The sequence below is a fragment of the Psammomys obesus genome, unplaced genomic scaffold (assembly GCF_907164565.1).
Source record: "Psammomys obesus unplaced genomic scaffold, mPsaObe1.curated_primary_1811, whole genome shotgun sequence".
In the NCBI taxonomy this organism is placed as follows: Eukaryota; Metazoa; Chordata; class Mammalia; order Rodentia; family Muridae; genus Psammomys; species Psammomys obesus.
Window position 1 is genome coordinate 49,511 of NW_026585587.1, and position 22,237 is coordinate 71,747.

Sequence of the window (22,237 nt, forward strand, 5' to 3'; positions counted from 1 at the left end):
CTTTCTATAAATGTCCTCCCCTTACCTCAATGTTCATCTTTTGAAAGCTCTATGTACATTTGATCTGGTCTTACTCAATCTTCCTCCCTTGTTATAAAGGCTCTGGATTCCATCTCCTTTCAGTTTAGCAAAAGCTTATTTGTTTATTTCCTTTTTTTGTCCCCTGTATCTATACCCATCTTACTTTTGTTCAACCAGTGTTCTCAGCATTAAGAACATTGAGCACATCAATTCATACTTTTAAACAAGTGCATTCCCTTGTCACACATTTCCAACAATTTTATTCTCTTTTCCAATTAAATGGCCCAACAGCTATCACTTCTTCCCTTTCATTCATGTTCAACCCATTTCCATGTGGCTTTTCCCAGACCTTCCAAGCAATATTTTGCCAAAGATTTTAATGATGCTGAATCCATTAGACCTGCCTTATCCCATTCTCTAAATCTTAACACACATGACCAGTTTTTACTTTTAAAACTATTTCTCTCAGCTTTCACGATATCATTACATTTTAACCTCCTCATTTCTCTAATAAGTCTTTCTTTGTATCTTTTATTTTATAGGGCCATTCCTCTAGATTCTCAGTTATTTTTACAGCTTTAAATATGATTCTTAGCAATGTTAATATAATATAAATTTTCTGTGCCTAAGTTTCATATCTCTACTAATTTCTAAACTCTGTAAGAGATGACTCAGTACCTTATCCAGATGTCTTGTAGGAGTTTAAATTTTGGCATTACAATAATGAAATGTGTACAATCTTGGCCTTGGAAACTTGATGCGTTTACATATCTGTGTTAGTGAAATAAAACTTAAATTATTGTATTTGTTTTCCTCCATCATATTTTCAGTTCATAATTCATGTTAATAATTTCTCAAAATAAAATTTAAAATCTCTTTCATATGCTCTTTATGTTGCAATCCAGTGTGAATTCTAAACTTTCTCAACTAAGTTGCATTATATATTCCCGTATCAGATTTAATATTTTAGGGCCTAGAGAGATGGCAAAGCAATCAAAAACACTGACTTTTTTTTCAGAGGATCCTGGTTTATTCCTAGAGTCCACATGATGACTCACAACCTTCTGTAACTTCAGTCTCAGGAGATCCAGTTCCTTCTTCCTATCTCCACTGACACCAGGACTACGCATGTTCCACAGATATCCTTATAAGCAAGACACTCATACACATAAAATAAAATAACATTAAACCTTTTAAAAAATCTAATATTTTAAACCTAAACTAGATAAGCCATTCCAAAACCCAGGAAAAGCAGTTGCTTATGAGGTGAAATCTAAAGCCTTATCAGACATTTTAAAGCTAAACAAAATTATTCTCTGCAATATTCTCTAATATTAACTGTTCCCCATCTTTCATTTCTTTTCCTTAGTGAGCCCAGGGATATTTGCTTAGAGATATTATTACTTTTTTTATTCTATATTAAGATATTTTTAGTTTTCAGAACCTTCACACTTTCCACAATGCTTCACGTAACTCATTTCTCCCAATTCTGCTTGTTCAAATATCAATCTCAAGGATGGTGAGATGGTTCAGTGTGTATAAACACTTGTTGTGAAAACTTGACCTGGATTTCATACCTCCAACCATGGTGGAAGGAGAGAACTGATTCCCTAAACTTGTCCTCAGACCTCCACAAGTACTCAATGGCATGAATGCATACTTACTCACATACAAATCAACAAATCAATTAATGACACTTCAAATGACAGTATCTTGGAGAGCCTTTCTGAGTATTCAGCAAGTTTCTACTTTCATCTTTTTTGTTAGCTCTTTGACATTTTTTAATATTTTCATCATATTTACTCCTTCCCCCAACTTAGATCCAGCCCCCTTCCTTAACCACCTAACTTTGTGTCTTCTTTATTTCTATTTTTTAATATAATCAGCAAGTTTTATTTCTGCTGACCATATATTCTTGCATGAGTGGCCTTCCACTGGGGTACAGTTAACTTCCCAGGGGTTACACTGTTACAGAAAACCGACTCTCCCTCTCCCAATAGCTATCAATTGCTAATAGCTCTGTACTACAGTGGGACTTCTTGGCTACCCCACATCTCCATGTTGGAATTTTGTCTTGCTTGAGCTTATATGGTCAATGTACATGCTACCACAGCTGCTGTGAATGAAACAGTGTAGCTGTCCTGCATTCAATTATATTTTTCTTTCCTTCAAAATATGTAAAACTATTTCTATGTGTGGGTGTATTTGCTTATATGTAACCAGAGAGTTAATCACTTTTTCCTAAGATGAAGTCTATTTATATAGTATATAGTATATTACTTTCATAGATTTGCTTATGCTGAACCAACTTTATATCTTTGGGATGAAATCTACAAGGTGATGATGCATGATTTTCTTTTTTATTAAATTTTTATTTTTTATATTAACTACAGTTTATTCACTTTGTAGCCCAGCTGTAGCCCCCTCTTTTTTTCCCTCCCAATCTCGCTCCCCATCCTTCATCTCCTTCCATTCCCCTCTCCGAGTATACTGATAGGGGAGGTCCTCCTTCCCTAAAATGTGACCCTTGCTTATCAGGTCTCAGCATGATTTTCTTAATGTGTTTTTCAATTTGTTTTGAAAGTGTTTTGTTGATAATGTTTGCATCAATGTGCACCAGGTGATTTATTTTTATTTTTATTTTATTTTGTCCTTATCTAGCTATATTTATATTTTGCTATATTTATATTTAGTCCATACTTTACTAGAAACATAAAGTTTATAATAAGATTATTTATTTGATACCTATTAAAATTTTAATAAAGAAACCTGTAGCTTTCAACTCACTTTTTAAAATTCTCTTGGCTTTATCCTAGATGTTCTAGAATTTGTGCTATTATTGTCATTTGATTCCAGCTAATTTTAAAATATTTTCCTCATTGATACCATCAATGGACCACCATTTATTCAAAAATGCATTGCTAAGTCTCCAAGTATTCATGTCTTTTCTGTCACTGTGGATTTCTAGTTTCTCTACGATATGATAATAAAATATTCTTCTCATTGTTTTGTATTTTTAAGGCTTACTTTGTGAATTATAATGTGATTGGTTTTAAAGTTGCTTCAAATTACCACAGGAAAGAATCTGTGTTACCAACTATTGTACAGAATATTCTATAGATATCTTTTAAATCCAGTAGATCTGTGGTGTATTTTAAATTTAACTATGAAGTCTCTTGCTTGAAGTTTTTAGTTTGGTAGAGCTCTCTGAAGATGAGAGATGTATATTATGTCATCTATTGTTAATGTAGCTGGGCATATCTGACACTTGCTTTTCTTTAGTGTTTAAATTTATGAAATTGGGAGCTTAAGCATTGCTTGTATATTTATATACACTTGTATCATTTGGTGAATTTCTTCCTTTATTAATGTGTAATACCTTCTACATTCCTTCTGATGAATTTAGGTTGAAATCTACTTCTTTTTTTAAATTTTTTTTATTTTTTATTAATTACACTTTACTCATTTTATACCCCCCATAGGCCCTTCCCTCCTCCCCTCCCGGTCCCATCCTCCCTCCCATTTCTGCATGCATGCCACTCCCCAAGTCCACTGATAAGGGAGGTTCTCCTCTCCTTTCTGATCTTAGTCTACCAGTTCTCTTCAAAAGTGGCTGCATTGTCCTCTTCTATGGCCTGGTAGGGCTGCTCCCCCCTCAGGGGGAGGTGATCAATGAGCAGGCCAATCAGATTATGTCAGAGGCAGTCCCTCTTCCCATTACTATGTAACCCACTTGAACACTGACCTGCCATGGGCTACATCTGTGCAGGGGTTCTAGGTTATCTCCATGAATAGTCCTTGGTTGGAGTATGAGTCTCTGGGAAGTTCCCTGTGTTCAAATTATCTTGTTCTGTTGCTCTCCTTGTGGAGACCCTGTCTTCTCCAGCTCTTACTATTTCCCACTTCTTACATAAAATTCCATTCACTCCACCCGACAGTTGGCCATCAGGCTCAGCATCTGCTTTGATAGTCTGCAGGACAGAGGCTTTCAGAGGCCCTCTGTGGTAGGTTCCAAGGTTGTTTCCTGTCTTCTTCTTCTGGCTTTCAGAGGCCCTCTGTAGCAGGTTTCTAGGTTGTTTCCTGTTTTCTTCTTCTTCTGATGTCCATCCTCTTTGCCTTTCAGGTGGGGATTGAACATTTTAGTTAGGATCCTCTCTCTTGCTTGGTTTCTTTAGATGCATAGATTTTTGTGGGTTTGTCCTACGTTGTATGTCTATATGAGTGAGTATATACTGTGTGTGTCTTTTTGCTTCTGGGACAACTCACTCAGGATGATCCTTTCCAGGTCCCACCATTTACCTGCAAATTTCATGATTTCCTTATTTTTCATTGCTGAGTAATATTCCATTGTATAGATGTACCACAATTTCTGCATCCATTCTTCAGTTGAGGGGCATCTGGGCTGTTTCCACCTTCTGGCTATTACAAATAAAGCTGCTACAAACATGGTTGAGCAAATGTCCTTTTTGTGTACTTGAGTTTCTTTTGGATATATGCCTAGGAGTGGTATGGCTGGATCTTGGGGAAGCACTATTCCTAGTTGTCTGAGAAAGCGCCAGATTGATTTCCAGAGTGGTTGTACCAGTTTACATTCCCACCAGCAGTGGAGAAGGGTTCCCTTGTCACTTGAGTTTTGATCTTGGCCATTCTCATGGGTGTAAGGTGAAATCTCAGGGTTGTTTTGATTTGCATTTCCCTAATGGCTAATGAGATTGAGCATTTCTTTAAGTGCTTCTCTGCCATTCGATATTGCTCTATGGAGAATTCTCTGTTTAGCTCTGTTCCCCATTTTTTAAGTGGATTACATGGTTTGCTGCTTTTCAGCTTGTTTAGTTCTTTATATATACTGGTTATGAAACTCATTCTATGAAGCCACAGTCACCTTGGTACCTAAACCTCACAAAGACTCAACAAAGAAAGAGAATTTCAGGCCAATCTCCCTTACGAACATTGATGCAAAAATACTTAACAAAATACTTGCAAACTGAATCCAAGAACACATCAAAGATATTATCCACTATGACCAAGTAGGCTTCATCCCAGGTATGATGAAGGTGGTTCAACATACAGAAATCAATTAATGTGATCCACCATATTAACAAACTGAAAGGAAAAAACCACATGATAATCTCCCTAGATGCTGAAAAAGCATTTGACAAAATCCAACATCCATTCATGTTTAAAGTATTGGAGAGATCAGGGATACAAGGCACATATCTAAACATAGTAAAGGCGATATACAGCAAGCCTATAGCCAACATCAAACTAAACAGAGAGAAACTTAAAGCAATCCCACTAAAATCAGGGACAAGACAAGGCTGCCCACTCTCCCCATATCTCTTCAACATAGTGCTGGAAGTCCTTGCTAGAGCAATAAGACAGTTGAAGGAGATCAAGGGGATACAGATTGGAAAAGAAGAAGTCAAATTATCACTATTTGCAGATGATAAGATAGTATACGTGAGTGACCCCAAAAACTCCACCAGGAAACTCCTACAGCTGATAAACACCTTCAGCAAAGTGGCCGGATACAAAATTAACTCAAAAAATCAGTAGCCCTTCTGTATACAAAAGACAAAAGGGCTGAGAAAGAAATTAGGAAAACAACACCCTTCACAATAGCCACAAATGACATAAGGTACCTCGGAGTAACCCTAACCAAGGAAGTCAAAGACTTGTATGAAAAAAAATTTCAAGTCTCTGAAGAAAGAATTAGAAGAAGATATCAGAAGATGGAAAGATCTCCCATGCTCATGGCTTGGCAGGATTAACATAGTAAAAATGGCCATTTTACCAAAAGCAATCTACAGATTCAATGCAATTCCCATCAAATTACCAACACAATTCTTTGCAGACCTGGAAAGAAAAATTCTCAACTTCATATGGAATAACAAGAAACCCAGAATTGCTAAAACAATCCTCTACAATAAAAGATCTTCTGGAGGTATCTCCATCCCTGATCTTAAGTTGTACTATAGAGCAACAGTTTTAAAAACTGCATGGTACTGGCATAGAAACAGAATGGTGGATCAATGGAACCGAACAGAAGACCCAGAAATAAACCCAGACACTTATGGACACCTGATCTTTGACAAACATGCCAAAACCATACAATGGAAAAAAGATAGCATCTTCAACAAATGGTGCTGGTCCAACTGGATGTCTACATGTAGAAAAATGAAAATAGATCCATACTTATCACCCTGCACAAAACTGAAGTCCAAGTGGATCAAAGACCTCAACATATAACCAGACACATTAAATTGGCTAGAAAAAAAAGTAGGGAATACCCTTGAACTCATTGGTACAGGAGAAAACTTCCTGAAGAGAACACCAACAGCACAGGCTCTAAGAGCAACAATCAATAAATGGGACCTCATGAAACTGAAAAGCTTCTGTAAAGCAAAGGACACCGTCATCAAAACAAAACGACTGCCTACAGATTGGGAAAGAATCTTCACCAACCCTTTATCTGACAGAGGACTCATATCCAGAAATCTACTTCTTATGATAAGAGAATTTCTGCACCAGCTTGTTTATAGCTTCCATTTCTTTTATAGGTTAATCTCCATCCTTTGACTCATTTTTAATGTCTTCAGCAGTAAGGTAGTTTTCTTGGAGATAAAAGATAGTTGGACCTTATTTTCTCATCCATTCAGTTTTCCTTTTTCACTTGGTTAGTTGGGTCCATTCACATTTAGGGTTACTATTGAGAAGGCTTTGTTTTTTCTATGAGTTTGTTATTTTTTTTCCTGGTTGGCTGCATTATTGATAATACCTTTCTTGCTTTGTTATATCATCTATTCTCCATTATCCTCACATCTATTTTATATATATTCATTGATTCCTTTCATGAAATGCGCTCCCTCCTATGCTGATGTGGATAAGAGTGTTTTCCTCCATTTTTTGTAACTTTCTTTATGTATTTCCTACAATTTTTGTTTCATTTTGTTCCAAATTACGTTAATTTGTGCTTGTTTTAAAATGTTTCTCTATCATTTTTAAGAGATGACTTTACTAATTACAGCAATCTTGGTTGACAGTTATTGACTTTAAAATTTGGAAAATATCAATTTACATTTTTCTGGCTCTCACGGTTGTTGGTTACAGATATCGTGTTATTTTGATGTCAATGCCTTTGCAAGTTGACATTTTTTTCTTTCTGATTTCAATATTTTTTTCCTTTGTATTTTCAGAACTTTGCTTGTTTTGGTGGGTGCTTGCTTGTGTATGTTTGTGTGTATGTGTGTGTGTGCATGTGCATGTATGTGTATATGAGAACCATGACAAAGAAAAGAGGCGAGATCCAACATTCAGGAATTGGTTCCTTTATTACACCACATGGATCCTGGCAATAAAACTCAGGTTGTCAGACTATGCAGCAAGTGCCTTTACCTGCTAAGACAACTTGTCAGCCTACTTTGTATGTTTGGATGTTTGGCATCTTGAATATTATATGCTATGGAAAAAATTTTTTTTAATCACGTATATTTGGGACTCTAAATATATTCAGTTATCCATTTAGTTCTCTAGACTAAATGGATATTTTCTAACATTTTTGGTTATACTATCATTAAAAATGTTGTCTATACCTTAAGATTCTATTTGTGTTCCTTTTTCTACTCTACAAATTTTTTTTGTAAACAATGAACCTTTTTATTAATACCATATTGGAATAGAAAATTTATATCATCTGCCTTACTTAAAAGAACAAACAATCAGATTATGTCAGAGGCAGTCCCTCTTCCCATTACTATGTAACCCACTTGGACACTAAATTGCCATGGGCTACATCTGTGCAGGAGTTCTAGGTTATCTTCATGCCTGGTACTTGGTTGGAGTATGAGTCTCTGGGAAGACCCCTGTGTTCGAATTTTCTGGTTCTGCTGCTCTTTGATCACCTCCCCCTGAGGGGGGATCAGCCTTACCAAGCCACAGAAGATGACAATGCAGCCACTCCTGATGTGATCTGGTAGACTAAGATCTGAAGGAAGGAGAGGAGGACCTCCCCTATCAGTGGACTTGGGGAGGGGCATGCATGAAGAAGGGGGAGGGAAGGTGGGACCGGGAGGGAAGATGGGAGGGGCTTATGGGGGGATACAAAGTGAATAAAGTATAATTAATAAAAAAAAAGTTTAAAAAAAAACAAAGAAATAAAAGAAACTATGCCTTTTAAAATGAGGTGCTTCTTTTAATTTCATTCTTTTCCTCTTAATCATTCATTAGCATTCTACTGAATTATTCATCTTTTCTTTTTTGTTTTACATTTACTTTTATTTTATGTGAACAGATGTTTTACCTGTGTGTGTGTGTGTGCGTATCACTTGCATGCTGATGTCTTGGGAGGCCAGAACAGAATGTCAGCTTCCCGGTGACTGTGGTTATAGATGGTAATGACCATTCTGTGAGCTCTTACAATCACACTTGGGTCTGCTGTAGAGCTAGCCAGTGACATTAACCACTGAGCCATCTCTCAAAATCCATTATTCATCTTTCCATTCTTGGATTGCAAATATTTTTAAATACAAGTTGTATAGCAGATAGATCATTTTAAATACTTTGCCCTTCTGGGAATCTTTGTTATTTGAAGCATTTTAAAGATTTTTAATTTTGATGAGGGCTGTATTGCTTTTTATTCTTTGGGTGTCCTACTATAGATCACTTGGTCTAATAATAAGTAACATGAATTTGCTACCAATTTCTTTCATGATATTTTTTTGTTTTGTTTTAACTCTTACACAAAAAATCTTTCATTTGTCTCTGAAATAAATATTTCCGTGATATTGAAAAAAGCAACTAGACTTAATTCTTTAAATATCAAATTGAGTTGTTACTTTAACTGGGATTTTCCATCATAAGTATATATTGTTGTACTTTTGGCAACTGAAAAATGCCCATTCTTGTTGTATATTGCAGTCAGTAAGGGAAGTATGAAATTAAGAAATGATTAGCCAATATGATACGGTTGGGCTAACTTTGTTGGCTGGCTGTCAAGTATCTAAATTTAGACTCTATCACCACCACAAAGATTAAGACACTACAAACCATTTGCTTTCAGATCCTCTTTATTTGTTCATTTTCTATTCATATTGTAGCCCCCTCTTGCATCTCCTCCTGGTCCTACCCTCCTTTCCTCATCCAACCTATCCTTTTTCCCTAGCCACTGAAAGGGGGAGTTCTCCTTCCCTGCCATCTGACCTTAGCTTGTCAAGTCTCATCAGGATTGCCTGGATCCTCTTCCTCTGTGGCCTGGGAAGGTCAAATTGCTAGGGGGAAGTGATCAAAGAGTAGGGAACTGAGTTCATGACAGAGGCAGCCCCTGTTCCCCTACTAGGGAACCCACATGGAAACTGAGCTGCCTATGGGCTACATCTGAGCAGAGGTTCTAAGTTTTCTGCATGCATGTTCTTTGGTTGGTGCATTAGTTTCTGAAAGCCCCTTTGGGCCCAAATTTTTTTGGGGAACTCCTGTCTCACTCCTGGTCTTTCTATCTTCCCCTTCTTCCATAAGACTCCCTGTGCTCTGCCTAAATTTGGCTATGAATCTCAGCATCTGCTTGGATCCTCTGCTGGGTAGAGACTTTCAGAGAACATCCATGGTAGGCTCCCATCTTAATCCCTCTATTCTACTGCTTCCAATGTCTATCCTGTTTACCCTTCTGAATGAGAATTAAACATCTTCCCCAGGATCCTCCTAGCTACTTTAGGTCTGTATATTTTAGTATGTTTACCCTGTATTATGTTTCTACTATCCACTTATAAGAATATACCATGCATGTCTTTCTGGTTCTGGGTTACCTCACTCAGGCTGATCTTTCCTAGTTCCATCCATTTGCCTGCAAATTTCATTACTTCCTTGTTTTTAATAGCTGAGTTGTAGTTCACAGTGTGAATGGACTACAGTTTCTGAATCCATTCTTCCATTGAAGGACATGTAGGTTGTTTCCAGCTTCTGGCTATTATGAATAAACATGCTATGAGCATAGTTGAGCAAATGTCCTTGTATTGTTGATCATCTTTTGGGTATGTGCCCAGGAATGGTATAGCTGGGTCTTCATATAGCACTATTCCCAATTTTCTGAGAAAGTCCAGATTGATTTCCAAAGTGGTTGCACAAATTTGCATTCTCAGCAGCAATGTAGGAAGGTTCCCCTTTCTCCACATCCTTTCCAGCATATGATGTCACTTGAGTTTTGATCTTAGCCATTCTGATGGATGTAAGTTAGAATCTCAGAGTCATTTTGATTTTCATTTCCCTGGTGACTGAGAATGTTAAACATTTCTTTAAGTGTTTCTTGACCGTTCGATATTCCTCTGTTGAGTATTCTCTGTTTAGTTCTATAAACCAATTTTTAATTGGATTATTTGGTTTGTTGTTGTATTATTTCTTGAGTTCTTTATATATTTTGAATATTAGCCCTCTGTCAGATGTAGAGTTGGTGAAGATCTTTTCCCACTCTGTATGTTATCATTTTGTTCTGTTGACAGTGTCCTTTGCTTTTCAGAAAATTTTCAGTTTCTTGTGGTCCCACTTATTGATTGTTGATCATAGAGCTTGGGCTATTGGTGTTATGCTCAGGAAGTTTTCTCCTATGCCAATGAGGTCAAGCTCTTCCCCACTCTTTATTCTAACAGATTTAATTTGTCTGGTTTTATGTTGAGGTCTTTGATCCACTTGGACTTTACTTTTGTGTGCAGAGTGATAACTATGGGTCTATTTGCATTTACTACTTGTAAAGTCCAGTGAAAACCAGCACCATTTGATGAAGATGCTCCCCCCCCCCATATGGTTTTTGTCTTCTTTGTCAAAAATCAGGTGTCCTTAGGTGTGTGGGTTTATTTCTTGGTCTTTGATTCAATTCCATAGATTCACCAGTCTGTTTCTATGCCAGTACCATGCCATTTTTAATACTGTTGCTCTATAGTACAACTTGAGATCAGGAGTGGAGATACCTCCAAGAAGTTATTTTAGTGTGTAGGGTTGTTTTAGCTATTCTGCATCTTGTTTTTCCATTTGAAGTTGAGAATTGTTCTTTTAAGGGTTGTAAGATATGTGTTGGCATTTTGATGGGGATTTCATTGAATCTGAAGATTGCTTTTGGTATTGTCTTCAATTTCTTCAGAGACTTGAAGTTGTTTTTGTTTGTTTGTTTCATACAAGTCTTTCACTTGCTTGGTTAGAGTTACACCAAGGTACTTTATGTTTTATTGTGGCTTTTGTAAAGGTTGTTGTTTCTATAATTTCTTTCTCAGCCCAATTTTCTTTTGTATGCTGGAGGGCTACTGAATTTTTTTTGAGTTAATTTTGTATTCAGACACTTTGCTGAAGGTGTTTATCAGCTGTAGGAGCTGATAATTCTCTGGTAGAATTTTGGGGGTCACTCATGTGTACTATCATATCATCTGTGAATAGTAATACTTTGACTTGTTTTTCAATTTTGATCTCCTTTATCTTCTTTAGTTGTCTTATTGCTCTAGCTAGGATATCTAAGTCTATGTTGAAGAGATACAGAGATAGAGTGTGCAGCTTTGCCTTGTCCCTGATTTCAGTGGGATTGATTTAAGTTTCTTTATATTTAGTTTGATATTGGTTATAGGCTTGCGCTATACATTGCCTTTATTATGTTTAGGTATGTGCCTTATATCCCTGATTTCTCCAAGACTTTGTGGCATGAGAACACACATATTTCTAGTTTTAAAATTTTTTTTCTATTTTTTAAACAATTACTAAATGAAGTACAAACAGATTGCCAAGTAGACAGGAGATAATGATAGACAAGGACATTCTCATAATAGAAAATAGGGAATTGTAAAAAGAAATAAGTGGGCACCTTAATTTAAAGGTGGGAGAAATGGAGAAAAGCAGCTCAGTAGTTAAGAGTGCTTGTTGTGAAACTATGAGGACCTGAGTTTGGATTCCAGTAACCACAAAACAAGCTGGGGTGGGGGAAGTTTCCAAAAGTACCTCTAATTCCAGTTTCCAAGGGATCTGATATCCTCTTCTGATCTCCAGGCATGGACACCTGAACACACATGATTTCAGATACACACACACACACACACACACACACACACACACACACACACACACACTATAAATAAATTCTATAGAAAAAATTCTTACACACTATAAATAAATAAAATTAATCTTAAGAAATGCTAGAGGTTAATTAGCTACTAATAGGATTATAGAGAATTAAAATATCTAAGTACGTGACTAATTAAAATTGATTCATAATAATCATAGTATAAACCAATATCTTTATTCAAAAGATCCTTCCAAGAGCCAAAGACCACCTAATAAAAAATATATTTAGATATAGGAAGCCTACTTTTGAGTTGTCTTGGGTTTTCTACAACACTCTGAAAACATATAGCCTGTTTCTGTTGAGCTTGGTTGCCCCCCTGAGGCAGAAGTTAAGTTTCTCTTGCAGAAGGCCTGGACTCCAGACACAGGGCTCAGTGGCCCTTGAGCTAAAATTGGTATGGATCGCTAACCATGGAAGACTAGCTTCCTGGGTACCAGAAGTTACAACCCTCCCAAAGGAGGAAAACAATCAAAAGTCCTACCCAGAAATAAAACCTATGAACAACATAAAAGACCAGAGTGGCACAATAAACCTAAAGTGGCAGTAGTGGCCCACATATCTTTGCAGGGATCAGCAACTCACTAATTGGACACATGACCTGATCCACGAGAGAAAAACAATGCTTGGTACTGGAAATATAGCTAACTATTCAGAGTTAGTAAAATCATGGTTACTGGAAGAAAATCTACAACCATTATTTTAGTAAAGCAGCATAATCATGGTAACAACCTATAAACATTTGTCTTTATAAGCAGGGAAAAGTGTAGACATCACCACTCCTCAAGGAAACTCTTCTTTGCAACAACAGAAGGTATTCACTGTAGAAAACTACCACCAATCAAGTGCAGAGCTGTGGAGCTCAGTCCCAATGAATATCTCTACCAAACATTCATACACCTAAGACACAGGAAACATTACAGCAGAATGGACAAAGGGATTATAAAGGCCAGAGGACCAGGTACTTTGCTTGTGAGATTGTGTTTATTAGTAATGTCAGAAGTGATAACCCATAAGTCTGACCAACATAGTTGCTCAAGCATGAGCTCAAAAAGGTTGACACCAACAGACATGCCAAAGCAGACTGGGAAAAATCTCACAAAGCCTCAGTCCTACACAAAGAACTATAAGTAACATAAGAAGATGGTTTGGTCTTCTTCAGGGAAAAGTACACCAACTGGTTGTTCAGTACCAAATAGTCCGACCTGAAAACGTACATACAAGTAATATTATATGTACTGAGCAATTTATGTTTAGGAATATGCATATATATATATATGCATATAATAACAATTAAATAAGAGGGCATGAATTTGAAGAACAGTGAGGAGTAGTTATGGGAAGAGTCAGTGGGAAGAAAAAGAAAAGAGAATTATCATAAATATATAATAATTTCAAAAATATAGATCAAAGTAAAAATTATATCATCAGTTTCACATCTATCTAGGACGAAGAAAAGATAAGTAACCATTGTAAATAAATGTGAGAACACAAACTTCAAGTCAGATGTTAGGAGATATAAAAAAAAAGAAAGTTGGTAATAAGAACTTTGAAAAATATGATCATTATTATAATAGGGAACCCTACCTAAGTCTTCATGTAGGACTCAGAATTCATAATTTTTCATAGTCATTGTCACACTTTGGATATTACTTTGACATGAGGAAAATGTCACCTATTCTTTACAGACATTCGTCCAGTTGACAAATAACAATTGAACGTATTTACAGGGAAACGAGATCTTTTGATACACATGCATATAATGAGATACTCAGAACCTCTAATGTTTAATTCTTTATGGAATAAATATGTAAACTCCACTGTTTGGGGAAGTTGGTGAAATTAAAAAAAAAATATGGGAACTATTATCACATAAGTAGTTGAAGCCACAGCTAGATTTAAATCCAGAATCCTGAGGAAGAGATATTTTCCTGGCAAGATAACACTGGAATAAACTGCTAGAACAAAGGGTATAAAACTACTAAGTTTACCAACAGTTAGGACTGGGGCCTGCCTTGACAGAATCTAGGTTCTCAGCTTGTGCCTCTCTTCATTGCCTCGGTCACATTTTGAGAAGGTCCTATTGTCTTCAGAAAAGTATATGATTTTTTTTTTCTCTAAAGTCATGCCATTCAGGGACCCAGCTGGTCCTGGAATTCTGTGACTGTAAAGTTTTCATTAATGGAAACCGCTGCACTAAGAGAGGCTTGCTGCAACTTGCACCGTTAGTAATTGCTGTAAAGAACGGGTAAGAGGTAAAGGACTCCTGGGCAATGAACTTCATCGATGATAGTTACCTTCCCAGTGGAACACCTCAGCAGCCTCAGGAGGTCTGCTCTGACGGCCCAGACCTCTGCCCAATCAGGAATATATCATGAGAGAGGAATGTTTTATGGTTTGATCTGCTCCCGCAGGTTTTCTCAAAGGGAGAAATCTCAACTCAGGCAGCACCCATGAGCGGCTACACAGATTTCTGCAAATAAATTAAAAAAAAAATAGGGAGAAGTTACCAGGGAGTTCTCTTCTGACCCTAGACTCAGCACTGGCCCTAGAGTTGAGCCATAACAGATCCTCGCTGTCAAGCTGTGAGTAAGAAAGTGTCTGGCAGACACTTTGTCATGTTTTTTTGTTTGTTTGTTTGTTTTCTGATCATTAAGAAAAGACCAAGAACATTCAGAAATACTAAGTGTTCTGAATGATCAGGGTTCAAGGGATGTAGAACATATCATTTAGAACTCCCATATGGCTGGAAAAGGTATGTATTTATGCTGTCACACATATACTCTTTCTTCATATGGATTCTCATACTGCAGTCCAGAGTGTGCCAGGATTAAGAGTGTAATGCCATCACACCCAGTATAGTTTCTCCCTTCTGAATGTTACTGTGAAGAGCCTCATCTCAGAATTAGTAATTTGGATATGCTTTTAACCGAGCGTGTTAAAAGCACCTCGATAAGACGTCTTTCTCTTCTTGATCCCCAATTCCTTCTTTGTAAAATTAAGAAATTGAGCTGATTTCTTAAGTTGTAACTATTTGGACATACGCCTCCATGGAGGGCCTCTCCACAGAACACAAGCAGTGTTTGAAAGTCAGATTTAATGTCCATGGAGGAAAGAGTTTTACCAACCGAAGTATTTCTACAACACAGAAGGCTGTCTCATGACCACTTGGCACCGTTGGTGCTGGCAGGAGTTTCAGGCCTCTATCTTTAAGAGTTTCTGAGGACACAGGTTTCTTCATGCAGAAGAGAACGAGAGTCTTTGTTGGTCTGAGTGAGCACAAGGCAATGTTGCCTTTATGTGGATGACTGATGCTATTGCTTTCCTGCTTCTTTCTCCTAGGTACTGTTGAAAGCTCTTCTCTCTTTTTGACTTGATAGGAATAAATGGTATATTTAAAAATTCAAGCACGTCAGTAAAATTCAAATGTATGGCGGTCTTTCAGCTTCCTTCAACAATGCATCAATGCTTATTGGGGCCAGAAATGATCAATTCAGTGGAAATGATAAAATATTTTTAAAATCAGAAGTGTGGGGAGAGAGGCTTAAATCCTTTTTTTTTCACTATATTAAGTGAAAAGAGTAGTAATATTATATGAGTATTAAATAAGTGTTATGAACTTGGAGGTTGAGGTGTGTGTGTGTGTGTGTGTGTCTGTGTGTGTGTGTCTGTGTGTGAATGTGTCTGTGTGTATGTGCCTGTGCATCCAGTCATGGGCATATGAAAATATTTAGTAAGTTTATTGATATTAATGTCACATTTACATAATAATAAAGAACTCTGGGAAAGTATTGTAATTATCTATTTTCTCAGTTAGAATTAGTAACTGCTGGTCAACAGAATGAGTACATTGTATCTTTTCAACCATATTTATTTATATTGTGTGTGTGTGTATGTGTGTCCTTATGGGAGCCATGGCAAAGGTGTGGAGGTCAGAGGACAACTTTTAGGAGTCACTTTTCTCCTTTTACCATGTGGGACTCTGGAAAAAAGTCAAATCTTTAGGCTTTTACTGAGTCACCTCACCATCCCAGCACATTGCAGTTTTTGAAATACCAACAGAATAGATGGCAAGTGTGTTCACCATAAGATAACAGCTATTTCGTACAATATTTAAGTTAACTAGTTGTGTTACATCCTTTTGTAACTTACAGCACCATGTCATACATGACAAATACATATAGTATTTTATAACAACTAAAGGAAAATACAAATGAAAGAAAGAGAAAATCCTGTCATTGATCACTGTATTTTGCTTATTCCTTGAGTCTGTGTCTAGTTGTAATGTTCTGAAAATAGTCAATAGTATTTAGTTATATTGGCCAGAAGTATTTATTATCCGCATAACCAATAAATAGGAGAAGTGCACTTAAGATTGTGAGTAGGGAGGATTGATGATGTAGCCATTTTGGGAAGAGAAGGAAGGTACACAGTTTGCTTCTGATCTGTCTGAATCTCCTTCACTTACTTAAGTTGTCTTAATCTCCACTGAAATTTTTACGAGTGTCCCAAAGAGGTATGAAGTTCTGACTGATATGTTCATATCATGAAAGTGCGGTGTTAGATCTGTTTTCATGAAGGAATATGAGGGAGTGGAGGTGAAATAATTTCTTTTTTTCAGAAGCCAAAAGCTTGAAGAAGCAAAAGAGTTGATGTTTGAAATAAGAAAATGTAATGTGAATTGTACATTCTTGGTCTGCTACATTGTCCCTGATTCCCAGTGTAAATGATGATCTTACTCATTCAGTGAAGGGATATAATGGCAATATGAACCCTGAATAAGGAACAATTAAATTTCTGAAATCTAATGGATTATAAGGTGGAGTGTGGTATGCAGATTAGCTGTGCTGTTCAGAAAAGGGCATTTTGTCTCTAATGAAAGGGAAGAAATTCTGAAGAAGGGTGTTGACCGGGGGAATCAAAATGCTCACTTCTCAAAGCATGTACTAGGGGTAATTTACTCTAGAGGTCCAAGGAACACATTAAAAGTTTCCATGAAAGCATGCCAACGGCTGCCTTCTCCCTTATCCCTTTTATACTTTGTCTTGTAGATACATGAAGGATGAGCAATGGTCACTGGAAACCGGAGCCAAGTAACAGAATTCATTATTTTGGGCTTCCCTTATCTCCAAGGTGTCCAGATTTATCTATTCTTCTTGTTGCTTGCCATTTACCTCACTACTATCTTGGGAAACTTGCTGATATTCTTGGTGGTTCACCTGGACTCTAGGCTCCACACACCCATGTACAAGTTTGTCAGCATTCTCTCCTTCTTGGAGCTGGGCTACACAGCTGCCACCATCCCTAAGATGCTGGCAAACTTGCTCAGTGAGAAGAAGACAATTTCCTTCTCTGGATGTCTCCTGCAGATCTATTTCTTTCACTCCCTTGGAGCTACTGAGTGCTATCTCCTGACAGCAATGGCATATGACAGGTACTTAGCCATCTGCAGACCTCTCCACTATCCCAACCTCATGACTCTGACCCTCTGTACCAAGATTGCCATTGGTTGCTGGCTGGGTGGTTTGGCTGGGCCAGTGGTGGAAATTTCCTTGGTGTCTCGTCTCCCTTTCTGTGGCCCCAATCACATTCAGCACATATTTTGTGATTTCCCTCCTGTGCTGAGCTTGGCTTGTACTGACACATCAGTCAACGTCTTGGTAGATTTTGTTATAAACTCCTGCAAGATTCTGGCCACGTTTCTGCTGATCCTGAGTTCCTACCTACAGATAATCCGCACAGTGCTCAGGATTCCTTCTGCTGCCGGCAAGAAGAAGGCCTTCTCCACCTGTGCCTCCCATCTCACTGTGGTTCTCATCTTCTATGGGAGCATCCTTTTCATGTATGTGCGGCTGAAGAAGAGTTACTCCCTTGACTATGACCGAGCCTTGGCAGTAGTCTACTCTGTGATTACCCCCTTCCTCAACCCCTTCATCTATAGCTTGCGCAACAAGGAAATTAAGGAGGCCCTGAAGAGGCAGCTGATGAGAACAGGGATTCTGGGACGACAGGTGGCAGAATGAAGGTCATGGACAGATTTGATGATATGATGGCTGAGGGATCAAAAGCTAGAGAGGAGAAATGAAGCACCCCATTCCTCTCTATGTTGGGTATTGAAGCTGCAGCAAGCAATGTCTAGCCTTCAGTATTTTCATAGCATTATAGCATCTGCAGAATCCTAGAGATTTCAGGGCATTCATGTTCTCTCGGCATCATTAGATGCTGTAGTTTTCTTACCTTAGATATTTCTGAATCATGCTTAGGAATTTTGCCCAATATGTTTCTTCCCTAATACATGCTGGTTCAAATTTACTTGATTTAACAAAAATAATTTAGTTATATTTTAAACAATGATATTTATTAAATAAAATTGGAGCAAAACTAAATGTTTCTTACATTGCTTAGCAATTTTCTTATGTCTGCTACACCCGTCTACTGAGCATAGTTTTGAAGTTCCACAAATTTTTGAAATTCTGTGAACTTGAATTTAAGTTCTAGCTCATTGAATGACTTATCAACTACTCGGTATTGATAAGGTAAATTAACCCCTTTGAATCTTAATTTTGTTATATATTAACATTGCTTTCTAATAAGAATCTTTGAACATGACAATAAAAATCTCTAAGCTGCAATACGTAGTTTCTAATATGTGATTGATAGTAAAAATGATCATTCTTTTCTTAGTTTTAATAACTTTAATCTACCTGGTTTATTCTTATTCTGATATTTAAAATAACATTGTGAACATATATAATAATATGTGGTACATATATATGTTACAAAATGTTTCTCAAAAGAAAGAAATAAGCGTTCAGACAGCATCCTTGTGATAAGGGCGGACTGTGTTGTTATCTGTCCTGGAGTCATCGATGTTATCAATAGTAATCTTAAATGACTACATCCCTTACAACGTGTGAAAGCGTGGGAGCTGGGCTAGTGCCAGGAAACAGGTTTACAGTGCACTAATTATCTTCTCTAACTAGATATTTCCTGTAACATGAAAGTAATACTGAGACGTAGACTGCTAGAAAGTGGGGATTGACTTACTCTCCAGTATTAAGGAATGCTTATGCAACTGACTATGTTGGGAAGTGGAGGATAAGTCCCTGACCCCAAGAAAGCTTCTAGGGGACTGGAAATCTGGCTTAACCATTAAGAATTCTTTCTTCTCTCATAGAGGACTGGAGTTCAGACCCCAGCACCCACACCAGGTGGCTCACAACTGCCTATAACTCCGGCTCCATGGGATTCAATTATTTCTTACATCTCCGTACATGGACACACAAATATACACAATGTTTAAAAATACATATTTTAAAATGAATACTACTGGTTCTATAGATCTGGAGGACCCCTCTCCCCCACCAAACAATTACATTGAAGACTCTCAGCCACTCATTCATCCTTCCTTAATTTCAGTGCAGCACATTTTGTAATAATGTGTTTTTATCTTTCGAAAATTTCATGTCATACATGTTGATCACATTCATCCCCCTCATCCAACTCCTCCCAGATCTACGTCCAACTTCCTACTTCTCAAACTTTAGTTTCTCTCTCTGTGTGTCTCTCTCTCTTTCTCCTCGGTCTTTTAATCTCATTGAGTTCAACTCCTTTGAGCTTACTGTTCCCGGGCATAGGGCCTGCCCTTGCGTGTGATTTTTATACCAGGGCTCATATTAAAGAAAACTGACTCTCTCCCAGAAGCTATACAATGACAGTGTCTATTCAGCTAGGAGTAAGACTTTGTGCCTACCACCCTTCCACCATGCTGAGATTTGGTTTGGCTTAATCTTGCTGAGATTTTTGTCAGTGCTATCATAGTCATTTAAGTTCCTGCATCTCTGTCCTGTTGTGTCTGGAGAACATTGTTTCCTTGAGTTCATCTACCACCTCTAGCTCTTACAATATTTCTGGCCCCTCTTCTGCATAGATTTTTGAGCTTTGAGCAGAAGGGCTACATTATAGGACCCGATTTAGGGCAGAACGCCCCAAATTATCTGTTCTCTATATATTGATCAATTTTGAGTCTGTGTTAATTACTCTCTCTTGCAGTAAAAACCTTCTCTAATGAGGGCTGGGTAATAGACTGATTTATGGGTATAGTGGTAAGTCGTTTGGAGTTGTTTTAATGCTATGCTTATTTACCAGGGTAATAGTAAAGAATTACCTTTACTATGACACTTGGTTGATGAGAAAATTATAAATAATGGTCCTTGAATCTCTTTGTTCAACGGTCTCCCCATGATCTATAGTCACTGAAGGACAGGGAAACACAGACAGAAAAGAGCCAGTTACTCAATGATACAGCAAGAACTGCTAAAATTCCTTAAAACATTCAAAGAAAGAAATTTTCAAAAACCAGGTATAAATTAAGTAAAGTGACATATTTATTGGAGACTAGAAATATAGTATATACCCCAAGGGCCCATCAATATATCCTGTGAGATAGTTGGGCACGTGTATGTCTGCCTGAGTTCAATCTCCTGATTCCACAGGATGACAGGAAAGAACTGACCCATCTCTCAGAGCTGGTCACAGACTTCAGTGTGTATGCCTTATGTAATGTGCATACCAGCCACCACAAACATACACACACAGAGGAAATGAATAACATAAATAGTGAGAAATCCTTAACAGCTGTTATTATAGCTCCTTACATGACATTAATCAAGTCATTAACCTGATGTGAGCTTTAGTTTCCGGATTGGATTTAGAGTCTGTGCTGAAATAATGATGATTCTGACAACTTTATTTCAGGGTGTTTTGATTTACAGAGCAGTTAATATAAAGAAAATATTTGAATGGTAACGTGAAATATTGTGGACCACCAAGATTAAAGATATTTGTGGAATGCCTCTGAGCCTGAATTTCTATTTCACATCATATAGTGGCCAGTCTGTGGTTGCAGAACTAGTTTGCAGATTAAATAACCTGAACAAGGAGAAACCTTTTTTTTTTTTTTTTTTTTCATGTCAAGAAATAGTATTTGAGGAATGATGGATGACAGGGGAATTAGTTGCTGGAAAAGTAATAGGAAAACATTAAGAGTAACTGATTATTTTCTTTTATTTTTGAGATTACAATATAATTACATCTTTTCTCCTTTCTCTTTTTTCTCTCCAAACCCTTCCATAAATCCCTTTTTTGCTCTTTTTAAATGCATTGTCTGTTTTGTTTACTGAGTATTGTTACATGCATATATGTATATACACATAAATTTCTAAACATAATCTGATCAGTTTATATAATATTACTTGTGTATATGTGACATTTATCTAAAAAATTGTAACACATGTAAATTTGTGAATACATATAATTTAAATACAGTTTAAATAAAATGTTATGTATGAATTGAGCATGCTCCCTCTAAAACTACCTAATAAAGACCCCAACTCCAGGCAGTAGAAGCCCTCTTAATTTCATTGAATTGTTTCTTTATATCTTCTTTAAACTCCTTGCATTAGTTGATAATGTTTATGATTGTTCTTTAAAATTCTGTGTCCCAGGGTTCATCTAGGTAATTAATATGAGTGTTTGACATTCCTATGGGGTTGCTAGTCTTTGGAGAGAAGATACTGGGTTGATATTTCATAATGGTATTTTCATGATGGGGTCTGGGCCTGTAGACTTGTAAACTTGTTTTGTTATTTCTAAGTGTAATATGGTCAGAAACGGTGTGGGTAGAAGAGAGGACACCGAAGTGGGTTGAGCCTAGAAATTAGAAATAGTTTGGCAGAGAATTTTATGAAAGAAGGGGGAGATAGAAAGACCTCAAGGGGGCAGGATTTCCACAAAGAGAGCAACAAAACCAAAAAATCTGGGACCAGTGGTCTTTTCTGAGACTGATACTCCAATCAAAGACCATGCATGAAGATAACCTAGAACCCCTCCACAGATGTAGCCCATAGCAGCTCAGTGTCCAAGTGGGTTCCCTAGTAATGGGAACAGGCTGTCTCTGACCTGAACTTAGGGGCTGGCTCTTTGATCACCTCCCCCAAAAGGGGGGAGCAGCCACAGAGGAAGACAATGTAGCTAGTCCTGATGAGACCTGATAGGCTAGGGTCAGATGGAAGGGGAGGGGAGCCTCCCCTACCAGTGGACTTGGGAAGGGTCATGTGAGGAGAAGAGGGA

The 22,237-nt window shown here is 37.4% G+C and overlaps 1 protein-coding gene across 1 annotated transcript; it reads left to right on the top strand.

Annotated features, from left to right (window-relative positions):
* The first annotated feature begins 17,175 nt into the window (after positions 1 to 17,175).
* On the top strand, positions 17,176 to 18,129 carry LOC129678705 (olfactory receptor 6N1). The gene has a single exon (XM_055609592.1). It carries the CDS (start codon positions 17,176 to 17,178, stop codon positions 18,127 to 18,129), a length of 954 nt encoding a protein of 317 aa, XP_055465567.1.
* The last annotated feature ends 4,108 nt before the right edge of the window (positions 18,130 to 22,237 follow it).